General features: G+C 32.6%; 1 protein-coding gene across 1 annotated transcript; it reads left to right on the top strand.

Annotated features, from left to right (window-relative positions):
* The first annotated feature begins 10,263 nt into the window (after positions 1–10,263).
* Positions 10,264–14,135, top strand: LOC142551491 (putative xyloglucan glycosyltransferase 12). Its single transcript, XM_075660759.1, has 5 exons — positions 10,264–11,497; positions 11,644–11,952; positions 12,415–12,705; positions 12,835–12,948; positions 13,049–14,135. The coding sequence occupies exons 1-5, from the start codon at positions 10,742–10,744 to the stop codon at positions 13,670–13,672; spliced, it is 2,094 nt and encodes a 697-aa protein (XP_075516874.1). The 5' UTR covers positions 10,264–10,741; the 3' UTR covers positions 13,673–14,135.
* The last annotated feature ends 591 nt before the right edge of the window (positions 14,136–14,726 follow it).

Here is a 14,726-nt window from a genome sequence, read left to right as displayed (position 1 = left end):
TGAAAATAATTTTCCAACATAATTACTTTTCGTAAAAAAAATTTATATACTTACAATTATTTATTGAAACGACATCTATGATTATATTTTGTATTAAAATTTAATATACATTCATCGCATATTTATGGGTATTAGTGTTTATTAAATTAAAAAAATCCATCACGTTATTCTACGATTTTGCATTTAATTTTATTTGAAGAATTCATAAAATTCGTTGACTAAATATATGAGTGGTTGACCAGTGATCGTAGTTCGATTCCTCATATAAACATCTTTTCGGACGATCATGTCGATAATAATTATTTAGTGAGGTTTACTGGTTGCATACTATTAAGTTAAGTTCCATTCACTGACCAAGCCTCCCATTTGGTAAAAAAAAGGTGGAGGCGTTAATCGCAAATAAACTTAGAATTTAGGGTGGTTGCAAAACGGCTAATCATGTGTTTACTTTTACTGAATATTGACATAATTTGCGCTAAACCAAATATACCAAAACTCATCACTTCAAAGCTTTGTATTAAATTTTAGAGTAATATTATACGTACAACTGCATTTGTACAACAATTTTTATAACACAAACAATTCAATATAAAAATCACGTTTATCAAAATTTCATGATAAATTCAATACAAAATTTCATGATATAATAACAAAATCTCACTTATAAATATAATATTGCGGTAAGATATATATGTTGTACGTTTACCATCATATTCTAAATATTATCCGTGGTGTGAACTTATCGTGCGAAATTGGGTTTAAATGAATTCACTGATTTAGACTTAATTTATTATTACAACAAGTTTTAGAAAATGACATCAACACATCCCTACTCGTGGCTTCGACATAATTATTTAATAGGAAAATTTATCGTTAACTTGTTGAGTCAAAATCAGTGGGAGAGTGTTACACTGGATTATTCACTTGATAGAAATAATATTTTTTTAATAAAAATAAAATATTATTATTCGCATATGTGAGACACGTTGAATCGATCTAAAGTTAATAATTTTTCATAAGTTTGATCGGATAAAAGATTTATCTCATAAAATTAACTTGGTCTCACAGGTCTTTTTTTTGAAAAATTAAACACTCTTCACAGATAGTAAATTTATCTTATAAAATTAATATTTAAAATTGTCCGATATGAATTTTTATGAAAAATTAAACACTTTTCAACTATAAAAAGTAATGTATATTAATAACTTTTTAAGATAGATAGATACGTACTTGTTGTAACAAATCCGAGAAAATTGATGAAAAACGACAAATTTAACATAATTTTTAAAACAAAAATTCTCATTTAATAAGCCCAACATTTTAAAGAAAAGAAAACGTTTAATTTAAAAAAATACGACAATCCCGTACAGCTTCCAACCCACGTCGAGCTGTCTGCTTTCAATGGTTGGTTTTGAAAGGCTGTGAAATGTCGAAAACAGCCTCGCTGCCTTTTTGAACCACCGACAGTATATACCCGAGGATGATCCCACCAATAAAATGTGATGTCTATCTTAATGTATTATTATTGTTATTATTTTCTACCACTTTTTTAGATATTAAATACATATTAAAATTACTGATGTAAGTAATTTAACACAATTAAAATAGAATATATATATATATATATATTGATTAACAAATTTTGACAAATATATGTATGTTATATATCACACATATATATGTTATATTATATATGAAAAACCTAATAAAACATGTACTATATTTTTGGATTCTAACTTTTGACGAGAATTGTAAGAGCGAACGTTTGTCATTTTACTAAAAATTATAGCTGATATAACAATATAACTAAAATATTTTAAACCGTGCAATAACTCAAACATCACTACGTCGATTTCTTTCTTAAAATATACAATTATTGCACAAAAAACATACATATATGGAGAATGGCTTTTAGAATATTAATTTTCAGTGAAATACAACTTAATAGTGTCGTGAAAAATAATAACTTTGTAATGATTGAATAAAAATATGACCGATATTAATATTAACATCCGAGGTCATCAAACCGAATCCTCCGCTATGCACGGTAGAACCGTTGGATCACGCAGGCAGATCCAACAATGGTGTCGTGCACAACACCTGATGCGTTGCACATGGTCATCCACTTTGATAAATGATACTACGTATGTCCAAAATAAAAATAAAAACAATCAGTAAATATATTTGTGATTTATAATATATAATAAATTGTAAAACAAAATACGATTAAATTAGATGGGAGAGTTCTTGATTATAAATCTGTACACTTAAATCAACACGTTTCAGCACATGAATAATTAGCTGTTAAAAGGAGAAAGTCCGAATAGTCGCTCTACAATTATATTCAACTCCGCGTTTCACAATAATTATCGTTGAATTGTCTCACCTCTTATGATGATTATTGGCAAAAACTTGTGTGAAACGATCTCACGGATCGTATTTTATGAGAAGGATCTCTAATTTGAGTCATCCATGGAAAAATATTATTTCTTATGCTAAGAGTATTACTTTTTATTGTGAATATCGGTAGGGTTGACCCGTATCATAGATAAAGATTCGTGAAACCGTCTCACAAAAAACCTACTCCTGATTATTATATCAAAATAATTGGTGTCGAAAAATCGAACTCATTAAAATGAGTCGTTTTGTCTTCTTCAAATGTTGTTAACATTTTAAGAATGTTATTACTTTGTCAGACATATTGCGAACGACATCCCATATCGAATTTTGCTTAGTCTTCTTATGACGAATACAACACATTCTTTGGCAGTTTGAATTTGTATCACAAAAATCGATTACATTTAAAAATAAGTGTTGCTATAGGTTTTCATTGCTTAGAGTATTTGGAATAAAAATCTTAATTTTCACATACTGATTTTGGGTATAAAAAAACCATGAAACGATTCAGATGACCAAATTAAATATCGGTCACACACTTCACCAAAAATTAAAATTGATAATGGTTAATTAGTATGTAAATTGAGGCCAGCATACCATTAACCACCTCTCTAGAGATGGAGGGATCGATCAACAAGACATTTAGTCTTTTGTTGCAATTATTTTATCGATTTTAAATGAGTACAAAACTCATTTTTCCAACAATCCCCCACATGAATGAAAATTAATGCATGTGACTATGCTGACTCGACAAATAACGTTCTAGCAAAATATTATTGCATCAGGATAGGTAGCTTTTGGCTTTGAACCTTTCTTAGTAAGATATAATCGGATTTACTTGGCAATTAATGGACGTGATGCCTTGAATTATTCGCCGTTTTGTGTAAACCAAGACAATTATATTCACACAATAATATTTCTAACATTTCATTATGTTCTCATTGTTGGGTCCATTTCGGCCATGTACACCTCTTGGTTTCGGGAGTGCTTTTCATATTTGAAGCGGCCACACTTCGCACTTACGCCGGTGATCTCCTAGGAGAGTATCCCACTATACTCCAACATACGTATTAGCATATCTTAGGAATCATTAAAGGTAAAACCTAGCCTCATACCCCTTTGTGGGCAACACTACTTATCATAGGAATAGGTAGGAGTTTTCTCCAAGGTGTTTCTACCAATCTTGTAATTTAGTTGTCCCTTTTGAACCTAGATCTTGGGATCTCCAGTCAACTAGGTTGGGTATCTACTACAAGATTTAATTTTGGGGTTTTAATCCCATTCCTCTTGATAGACAATTCATTTGATCTATCGGCATACATTTTGTAAGTGGATCCGCTAGATTCTCCTTTGATTTTACATAATCAATGGAGATAATACCATTAGAGATCAATTTTCGTATGGTATTATGTCTACGACGGATGTGTCTAGACTTACCATTATATATAGTGTTTTGTGCCCTTCCAATTGCTGATTGACTATCACAGTGAATTATTATTGAGGACACTGGCTTATTCCAACAACGGATTTCTTCTAAGAAATTTCGAAGCCACTCGGCTTCTTTTCCAGCTTTGTCTAAAGCTATAAATTCCGATTCCATTGTGGATTGAGCAATGCAAGTTGGCTTAGAAGACTTCCATGATATAGCCCCACCACCAATGGTAAATACGTAACCACTTGTGGATTTTGAATCATTTGTGTTAGATATCCAATTTGCGTCACTATAACCTTCTAGGACCGCGGGATATCTCGTATATTGTAATCCATAATTTAAGGTGTATCTTAAATATTTAAGTACCCTAATTAATGCCTTCCAATGATCATTGCCAGGATTACTTGTAAATCTGCTGAGTTTGTTTACAGCATAAGCAATATCTGGACGAGTGCAGTTCATGAGATACATCAGACTGCCTATAATCTTCGAATACTCTAATTGAGATATGGGTTCACCTTTATTTTTAGAAAGATGCAAACTTGGATTTACAGGTGTTTTGATCAAGGACATATCATTCGCATTATATTTTTCCAATATTTTCTCAACATAGTGAGATTGCGACAAAACACGTCCTTCCGATGTTTTGGTAACCTTTATTCCCAAAATGACATCTACTTCTCCCATATTTTTTATATCGAAGTTTTTTGTTAACATCTTCTTAGTAGTCTTGATGATATTAATATTGCTTCCCACAATTAACATATCATCGACGTACAAGCATACCATCACATATACTTCAGGTGTGCCTTTGATGTAATACATTTATCACACTCGTTAATTTTGAAGCCATTTGACAACATAGCTTAAAATTCAAATTTTCAAGATATAAAATCTTGAGTTTGAATTTTCTAAGTTTATACGCTTAAATTCGAACTTTGGAGTTAAATTTGAGAGTTGTCTTCTAGTTTTGAGTTTTTTAAGCATTTACGCTTAAATCCAAGTTTTGCAAGATTTAAACTCTTGTAATTGAATTTTTAAGTTTAACGCTTAGAATTCGAAATTAGAAAGTTTGCATACCATATTGATAGCGTTCTAAACATCTCAAGTTCGTGTGGCTTTGAAATTTGTAGTGCTACTATTTTAAAGCCGTAGTCGTTGTATCTTGTGAAACGAATTGCCAATAACCGTAAGCATCGGGGCGATATCGTTTTAAGGAAAAAGAGTCAAACTCTTGCCTCGACTATTTTTTCCTAGCCATTTGGTTCACCCATTTATATCCCTTGATTTCCCAAGACAAAAGAACACCAAACTAACACATACATTTAAAAACATATATATATTTTATTTTAAAAACTACTTAAAATATATTTAGAATTAAGAAAAATCGTTCACTCCTGCCGTCCATTCTCGCTTCACTGTGGAATTGTGATACGGGGCCAACGATCTCTCATTCCAATAATGGATCCATGGACAGCTATTAGTGCACGTGACTAGTTCGATTCGAATGATGCAGTTTCGCGTTTCTAATATATCGTTTGATTCGAATTATGGGCTTGCACGAGGATTTTGAAATGATCATTCTACACGATTAAACATGAATTATGGTCACATGTTCAACCATGATGTATAGATGAGTGATCATGATCACTCATTACACGTTTCATGTGCTGAGTGGATGAAAGTAATCCTCATATGGGTAGCATCTATCAAGTCACAATATTGCAACAAAAGACTAAATGTCTTGTTGATCGATCCCTCCATCTCTAGAGAGGTGGTTAATGGTATGCTGGCCTCAATTTACATACTAATTAACCATTATCAATTTTAATTTTTGGTGAAGTGTGTGACCGATATTTAATTTGGTCATCTGAATCGTTTCATGGTTTTTTTATACCCAAAATCAGTATGTGAAAATTAAGATTTTTATTCCAAATACTCTAAGCAATGAAAACCTATAGCAACACTTATTTTTAAATGTAATCGATTTTTGTGATACAAATTCAAACTGCCAAAGAATGTGTTGTATTCGTCATAAGAAGACTAAGCAAAATTCGATATGGGATGTCGTTCGCAATATGTCTGACAAAGTAATAACATTCTTAAAATGTTAACAACATTTGAAGAAGACAAAACGACTCATTTTAATGAGTTCGATTTTTCGACACCAATTATTTTGATATAATAATCAGGAGTAGGTTTTTTGTGAGACGGTTTCACGAATCTTTATCTATGATACGGGTCAACCCTACCGATATTCACAATAAAAAGTAATACTCTTAGCATAAGAAATAATATTTTTCCATGGATGACTCAAATTAGAGATCCTTCTCATAAAATACGATCCGTGAGATCGTCTCACACAAGTTTTTGCCAATAATCATCATAAGAGGTGAGACAATTCAACGATAATTATTGTGAAACGCGGAGTTGAATATAATTGTAGAGCGACTATTCGGACTTTCTCCTTTTAACAGCTAATTATTCATGTGCTGAAACGTGTTGATTTAAGTGTACAGATTTATAATCAAGAACTCTCCCATCTAATTTAATCGTATTTTGTTTTACAATTTATTATATATTATAAATCACAAATATATTTACTGATTGTTTTTATTTTTATTTTGGACATACGTAGTATCATTTATCAAAGTGGATGACCATGTGCAACGCATCAGGTGTTGTGCACGACACCATTGTTGGATCTGCCTGCGTGATCCAACGGTTCTACCGTGCATAGCGGAGGATTCGGTTTGATGACCTCGGATGTTAATATTAATATCGGTCATATTTTTATTCAATCATTACAAAGTTATTATTTTTCACGACACTATTAAGTTGTATTTCACTGAAAATTAATATTCTAAAAGCCATTCTCCATATATGTATGTTTTTTGTGCAATAATTGTATATTTTAAGAAAGAAATCGACGTAGTGATGTTTGAGTTATTGCACGGTTTAAAATATTTTAGTTATATTGTTATATCAGCTATAATTTTTAGTAAAATGACAAACGTTCGCTCTTACAATTCTCGTCAAAAGTTAGAATCCAAAAATATAGTACATGTTTTATTAGGTTTTTCATATATAATATAACATATATATGTGTGATATATAACATACATATATTTGTCAAAATTTGTTAATCAATATATATATATATATATATTCTATTTTAATTGTGTTAAATTACTTACATCAGTAATTTTAATATGTATTTAATATCTAAAAAAGTGGTAGAAAATAATAACAATAATAATACATTAAGATAGACATCACATTTTATTGGTGGGATCATCCTCGGGTATATACTGTCGGTGGTTCAAAAAGGCAGCGAGGCTGTTTTCGACATTTCACAGCCTTTCAAAACCAACCATTGAAAGCAGACAGCTCGACGTGGGTTGGAAGCTGTACGGGATTGTCGTATTTTTTTAAATTAAACGTTTTCTTTTCTTTAAAATGTTGGGCTTATTAAATGAGAATTTTTGTTTTAAAAATTATGTTAAATTTGTCGTTTTTCATCAATTTTCTCGGATTTGTTACAACAAGTACGTATCTATCTATCTTAAAAAGTTATTAATATACATTACTTTTTATAGTTGAAAAGTGTTTAATTTTTCATAAAAATTCATATCCGACAATTTTAAATATTAATTTTATGAGATAAATTTACTATCTGTGAAGAGTGTTTAATTTTTCAAAAAAAAACCTGTGAGACCAAGTTAATTTTATGAGATAAATCTTTTATCCGATCAAACTTATGAAAAATTATTAACTTTAGATCGATTCAACGTGTCTCACATATGCGAATAATAATATTTTATTTTTATTAAAAAAAATATTATTTCTATCAAGTGAATAATCGAGTGTAACACTCTCCCACTGATTTTGACTCAACAAGTTAACGATAAATTTTCCTATTAAATAATTATGTCGAAGCCACGAGTAGGGATGTGTTGATGTCATTTTCTAAAACTTGTTGTAATAATAAATTAAGTCTAAATCAGTGAATTCATTTAAACCCAATTTCGCACGATAAGTTCACACCACGGATAATATTTAGAATATGATGGTAAAAGTACAACATATATATCTTACCGCAATATTTATAAGTGAGATTTTGTTATTATATCATGAAATTTTGTATTGAATTTATCATGAAATTTTGATAAACGTGATTTTTATATTGAATTGTTTGTGTTATAAAAATTGTTGTACAAATGTAGTTGCACGTATAATATTACTCTAAAATTTAATACAAAGCTTTGAAGTGATGAGTTTTGGTATATTTGGTTTAGCGCAAATTATGTCAATATTTAGTAAAAGTAAACACATGATTAGCCGTTTTGCAACCACCCTAAATTCTAAGTTTATTTGCGATTAACGCCTCCACCTTTTTTTTACCAAATGGGAGGCTTGGTCAGTGAATGGAACTTAACTTAATAGTATGCAACCAGTAAACCTCACTAAATAATTATTATCGACATGATCGTCCGAAAAGATGTTTATATGAGGAATCAAACTACGACCACCGGTCAATCACTCATATATTTAGTCAACGAATTTTATGAATTCTTCAAATAAAATTAAATGCAAAATCGTAGAATAACGTGATGGATTTTTTTAATTTAATACACACACTAATACCCATAAATATGCGATGAATGTATATTAAATTTTAATACAAAATATAATCATAGATGTCGTTTCAATAAATAATTATAAGTATATAAATTTTTTTTACGAAAAGTAATTATGTTGGAAAATTATTTTCATAAAATATAATAATTCGTTTTTTGTTTCATTGTGTTTTATTTTTCATAAACATAAAAATATTACGAGTCTTTCGTGAGATGATTTCACGAATATTTATCTGTAAGACGGTCAATCCTATCGATATTCACAATAAAAAATAATATTCTTAGCATAAAAAGTAATACTTTTCATGGATGACCCAAATATGATATCTGTCTCACAAAATACGACCCGTGAGACCGTCTCACACAAATTTTTGCCTAAAATGAGTATGTTTTCCGTGATAAGGCTTCATCGATTTATATTTGTAAGATGAATTGAGTCTATTCATATTGAAGTAAAAAAATATTTTTGACATTAAAGATAATAATTTTTTATGGGTCGAGTTCGGTAAGATCGACTCATAAAATTGACATGTAAGATGATCAATGAATTTTTTGCATATATGTATACACACGTGCGCGTAAAATTTGTGTAGCTAATGAATCAATGCTAATCAAATTTTGTGATATTATTATTATTATTATTATTATTATTATTATTATTATCCAATGAGATAAAATAAAAACATTTTTTCCAGCAATTTTTGGTTTCCCTCTTCTGCATGCAGATTAAGCAGCTATGTTTTGCATGATCCTCACATGCACCAATTAAAAACTCCAAAGAAAATTGGAAAATCATCATTTTCTCCAGGGGTCAAAGGTTAGTGAACGTCACCATTTAATTTGCGATTTATGCTCATTCAATTTTCACTAAATTTATTGTATATTGATGAATAGATGCTGCCATTCATACGCGCAATGAGTTAATTTGCAATGGTAAAGGAAATTGAAGTTTCCATCTTCCCCTATTAATTATTTGATTGATTGCTCTTCGAAATTTCAGTCAATTATGCGTACCCTTTGCCCATTTTTTGTTAAATTGCGATTAAGAAATATTAAATCGGCCTTTTTCTATTAAAAAAAATTCGAATTTCTTTGCGATTTCTGTTATTATTTTCAAATTTGAGTGATGAATATCTGCCATATTCAATTCAAACTGCAGCTGTAACTGGGAAGATTATTGTACTACAAAAAGCCAATTTCCCACTTCTTCTTGACGGAATTTTTATATATTTTTTCTGTTTTTTTTTAAAAAAACATAAGGTTTTTCTATATTTCACACGATTTATTCTTACCTTGTCGTTTCCAAACGTGAGGGAATTATTCAAATATTTCGAGTAATATTGGTTTTTTTCCGTATTTTCTTGTTTCTCGCAGGTGAAAATTTAAACTCGAGATTTTCTTGGTAAATCGATTTTCTTCTCTTGTTTTTTTGTGGAAACCGAAAGGTGGGCTGGGCTGGTGGTGTTGGTGGTGATTTTGACGCAGAACGCGCTTCTGTCCTATTATCTGTGTTCATGATTAGTTTTCCTTAAAAATAAAATAAAATTTTGAATCCAAATCAAATACGTGTTGAGCTATTAACCTTTGAGTTCTAATTTTCGATTTGTTTTTCACTGCTGTGAAACGTGATATCTGTAGATTGGTATGCTTCTGCCATTTTTGTACAGTGTTCCAGTCGAACAACACTCTGCCCCCACATCCTGTCCTTTTCAGTTCTTTATCTTGCAAGCTGTAAATGAAACATAAGGACTTTTTGTAATGTTCTTATTCTCCCCATTTTATATTTTTCACCTCAAAAAATAGGAATGATAGTTTAATAAATTGTAGTAATTTTTTGCTTCCGCTGTGGGATTTCAGTTCCCGTATAATCTCCATACGAGTGTCTGCCTAAGTTTCAGACGCATAAGCTTCTTCTTTCTTCACACGAGTCCATCGATCATTCTCTTCGCCTTCTGTGCTCTGAATCTTGGTGTCATTTGAAATGAAGTTTTTGTAGCATTTTTGTGGGCTTTTCCCTTTGTATTCTGGTATTGCTTGGTCAAATATCCAAGGAAAAAGGGCTCCATTTCTTGATTCATAGCTTCAACGTTTTGGTGTTTCAACAGCATTCGATGCCATTTCATGAAAACCATTCAAAATTTAACTTTTGGGGGCATTTCTTGAAATTTCCCATCTGGGATTAAAGCCATCACGTAAATAAGTGTAAAAGATCCTGATTATACATACACTTTTGACACATTTCAAGAAAATCAAATCAAACTATTGTGGTATAATGGCACCATCTTTGTATTGGTGGGAAAAGGAAACTCACAAGGGCACCCCTGTGGTAGTAAAAATGGAGCATCCAAACAATTGGTCAATGGTGGAGCTAGAATCCCCCTCAGAAGAAGATTTCATGTACCCCAACGGCCCTGTTTCAAAGGGCGGCCGCAACAAGAACGCCAAGCAGCTCACTTGGGTTCTTCTTCTAAAGGCCCACAAAGCCGCCGGATGCCTCGCATCGATTGCCGCCGCATTCTTCTCCCTCGTCTCCATCATCCGTCGGCGCGTCTCTGCGGGAACGACGGACTCCACCGACACCTCGGACGCCGAGAACCCCGCCGTCAAATCCAGATTCTATATTTTCATCAAAGTATTCCTTGGGCTATCTTTAATCATGCTTGGTTTTGAAATGTCTGCATATTTCAAAGGGTGGCATTTTGAGGCTCCAGATATTCAATTGCAGTATCTGTACACTTTAGCCGATCCTCTAACAGTAAAGGGTGTGTTTGATTCATTTTACACGAGTTGGGTTTTGATCAGGGTTGAGTATCTTGCTCCACCGCTCCAGTTCTTGATCAATATCTGTATATTGCTCTTCCTTATCCAAAGCGTGGATAGGCTAATACTTTGTTTGGGTTGTTTCTGGATCAAATTAAAGGATCTCAAACCAATTGCCAAACAAGACCTTGTAGATCTTGAGTCGGGAGATGGAGTTGGTTACTTTCCCATGGTCTTAGTTCAGATCCCAATGTGCAATGAAAAAGAGGTACCACTCTCAAATACTTTTCTTGTTTCTCAATAATTTGAATCTAAACTTGCGAATAATGGTCCAAACAGAGCAATGTACTGTTCTATTCTGGTTTCCCGATTAATTTAAAAGAGTAAATCTTGTTAGTTCTTGACTTGTGACAGGTATACCAACAGTCTATCGCTGCTGTGTGTAATTTGGACTGGCCCAAAGGGAGATTATTGATTCAAATTTTGGATGATTCGGATGATCCAACGACCCAGATGTTGATTAAAGACGAGGTTCATAAATGGCAGCAGAATGGTGCCAATATTATATACAGGCACAGGGTGATTAGGGATGGATACAAAGCTGGCAATCTGAAGTCTGCCATGGGTTGTAGCTATGTTAAAGATTATGAATTTGTTGCTATTTTCGACGCCGACTTTCAGCCTACTCCGGATTTTCTTCAAAAAACTGTGCGTCATTTTAAGGTACTCAATTCATCTCTAAGTTTGGATCATCACTTTGGAATGAGTACTTGAACTGGAATATATTAAATTTGTTATCTTAAATTTCCATAGTTTCCATTCATAGAACGTGTTGCACTTCGTAAGTTCATTACCATGGCTTTTATTTTCATTATTGTTAATGCATCAAGCAAGAGGGATGGCTCATGGCAGTGGCTGTCTCTTCTGAAATATGATAACCAAATATAATTTTGACCCCTAAAATTTTCAAGTTTTTGTTTTGCCCCCACGACCAACTTTTTGGTTCCGCAACTGATCATGGCAGAGGACCCATGGGGAGACCAAGACTTCAGAGCTGACTGCCGTCTCCATTAGTTGTTACTTGCGTTGTGGCCATATGCATAAATCTTAGCATTATATGTGTCATGTTTGAATTTTTTCTGATTTATAAGGAAACAAAAGACGTGCCTTGGTTTCAAATTGTAGGATAATGAGGAACTGGGATTGGTTCAAGCGAGATGGTCATTCGTGAACAAGGATGAGAATCTACTGACAAGGTTGCAGCTCATTAATTTAGCTTTTCATTTTGAAGTGGAGCAGCAAGTCAACGGCCTCTTTCTAAACTTTTTTGGGTTCAACGGGACAGCGGGTGTGTGGAGGATTAAGGCGTTGGAAGAATCAGGGGGATGGTTGGAGAGGACCACAGTTGAGGACATGGATATTGCTGTCCGAGCCCATCTTCATGGTTGGAAATTCATTTTCCTTAATGATGTTGAGGTAATTAAAATATTACACTGTGAAAATTGCCATTTTGAAATACATTTTGAAACGCCTTGGTCAAAATTAAAAACTAGATTTAATGGCATTGTTCTATATGAGTTTGCTAAAACAATTTGAATTTTTCAGTGCCAATGTGAGTTACCAGAATCTTACGAAGCATACAGGAAGCAACAACATAGGTGGCACTCGGGGCCGATGCAGTTGTTCCGTCTCTGTTTGCCAGCCATCATTCAATCAAAGGTTTGTGCTAAAACTATGCGCTGTGTTGTACAGTTAATTTTTTTGCTCATCGTATCGCGATTAATCTTGTTTGCTTTCTAAATTTGGTCTCTATTTGCAGATCAGCATTTGGAAAAAAGCGAACATCATATTTCTCTTCTTCCTGCTACGAAAACTTATACTCCCATTTTACTCGTTTACTCTATTTTGCATCATTCTTCCGATGACCATGTTCATCCCAGAGGCAACACTTCCATCCTGGGTTGTTTGTTACATTCCGGCTGCCATGTCGTTTCTCAATATTCTACCTGCACCAAAGTCGTTCCCCTTCATTGTACCTTACTTGCTATTCGAGAACACAATGTCAGTTACCAAGTTCAACGCCATGATCTCTGGTCTTTTTCAACTTGGAAGCGCATACGAGTGGGTTGTCACCAAGAAATCCGGCCGTTCATCGGAGGGTGATCTCATATCCATGGCTGAAAAAGAACCGATGCCCCACAGAGGCAGATCGGAGCCAAATTTAGAAGAAATGCAAGTGGAAAAACGGCAAGAAAAGAAGAAGGATTCGCGTAAAAAGAAGCATAATAGGATATATACCAAGGAGTTGGCTCTAGCTTTCCTTCTATTGACAGCTTCAGCTAGAAGTCTATTATCTGCTCAAGGTATCCATTTTTACTTCTTGCTCTTTCAAGGTGTATCGTTCTTGCTCGTTGGGCTAGATTTGATCGGCGAACAAGTATAGTTATGCAAAGTTATCTGGTTTCATATTCATACCAAGAATGTAAATCACGTGGATACTGAAGTCCATACACATATGTGAACGTGGAACAAGGACCTCTAAGGATCAAGAGACACTGTCCCATTTTTCTCTTTTCGTAAATATAAGGTTTGGGGGATGATCGATGATCACCTACGGAGCACATCATCTGCGAGTCAAAAATGCGCGACCGCTAATGGCATTGCCTTCGGTACGTCGTGTCTCGGAATCAAACGAACCAGAAGGGAACGGTGATGTTCATCGTCATGGAAGATTTCCTTTCCTTGTTTTGTAATGTTGGGTTAACTTTATTTTATTAGATTTTTTGGATTTTTTATTTAATTTTTTGGGCGATATAATATTCTTTTGTAAGAAGAATTTGTGGGAAAATTACAAAAACTGAGTTCTTTCATTGCTGATGGGAAAATAAGAGAATATTCATAAATTATTGATTGAGTCTTTTTAAATGACATATTTATTATGTTTCATGGAAATACAAAATATGTTTTTCTCCATTTTATGATCATATATGAATAGCATGTCATGTGTTTAATCTGTCCGGTCAAAATAAAATAACTTCACGCGATCATTGGATGATCTTAGTACAAGAGGAAAATATGTACGCACGTTACATCTGTTATTATTATTTTTAATTTGACTAAATAAAATTAAATAATTAACACGAAATTTTTTCTATTTACAAGAGTTGTTCGATTTAAAATATAAGTTTTGTTTAGATTTTTTTCTACGTAAAATATAGAGTGACTTGAGGATGTTTTTAGTAAGGTAAGAATGGTAATTAGAAAATTAAATATTTTGATATCTTCTACAATAGTTACTCTAAGAGTCTCACACGTATGTGTATATATATATACTAGTATAAGATGCACATGCATTGCATGTGCTATTATTATTTTTAATTTGATTAAATAATACTAAATAATTAACACGAAATTATTTTCGATTTAAAAAAGTTTTTCGATTTAAAAGGGAAGTTTTGTTTTGATTTTTTTATATTTAAAATATGGAGTGACTTGAA

Source organism: Primulina tabacum, chromosome 7, assembly GCF_025594145.1.
Source record: "Primulina tabacum isolate GXHZ01 chromosome 7, ASM2559414v2, whole genome shotgun sequence".
NCBI classification, from domain to species: domain Eukaryota; kingdom Viridiplantae; phylum Streptophyta; class Magnoliopsida; order Lamiales; family Gesneriaceae; genus Primulina; species Primulina tabacum.
Note: the sequence above shows the minus strand (reverse complement) of the source record. Positions and strands in the feature narration are given on the sequence as shown.

Excerpts from the sequence above, each read along its gene's own strand:
- LOC142551491 (XM_075660759.1), top strand. The coding sequence starts at position 10,742 with ATGGCACCATCTTTGTATTGGTGGGAAAAGGAAACTCACAAGGGCACC. Across the intron at positions 11,498-11,643 it reads CAATGTGCAATGAAAAAGAG|GTATACCAACAGTCTATCGC; the intron begins GTACCACTCTCA and ends GACTTGTGACAG. Across the intron at positions 12,949-13,048 it reads CAGCCATCATTCAATCAAAG|ATCAGCATTTGGAAAAAAGC; the intron begins GTTTGTGCTAAA and ends CTCTATTTGCAG.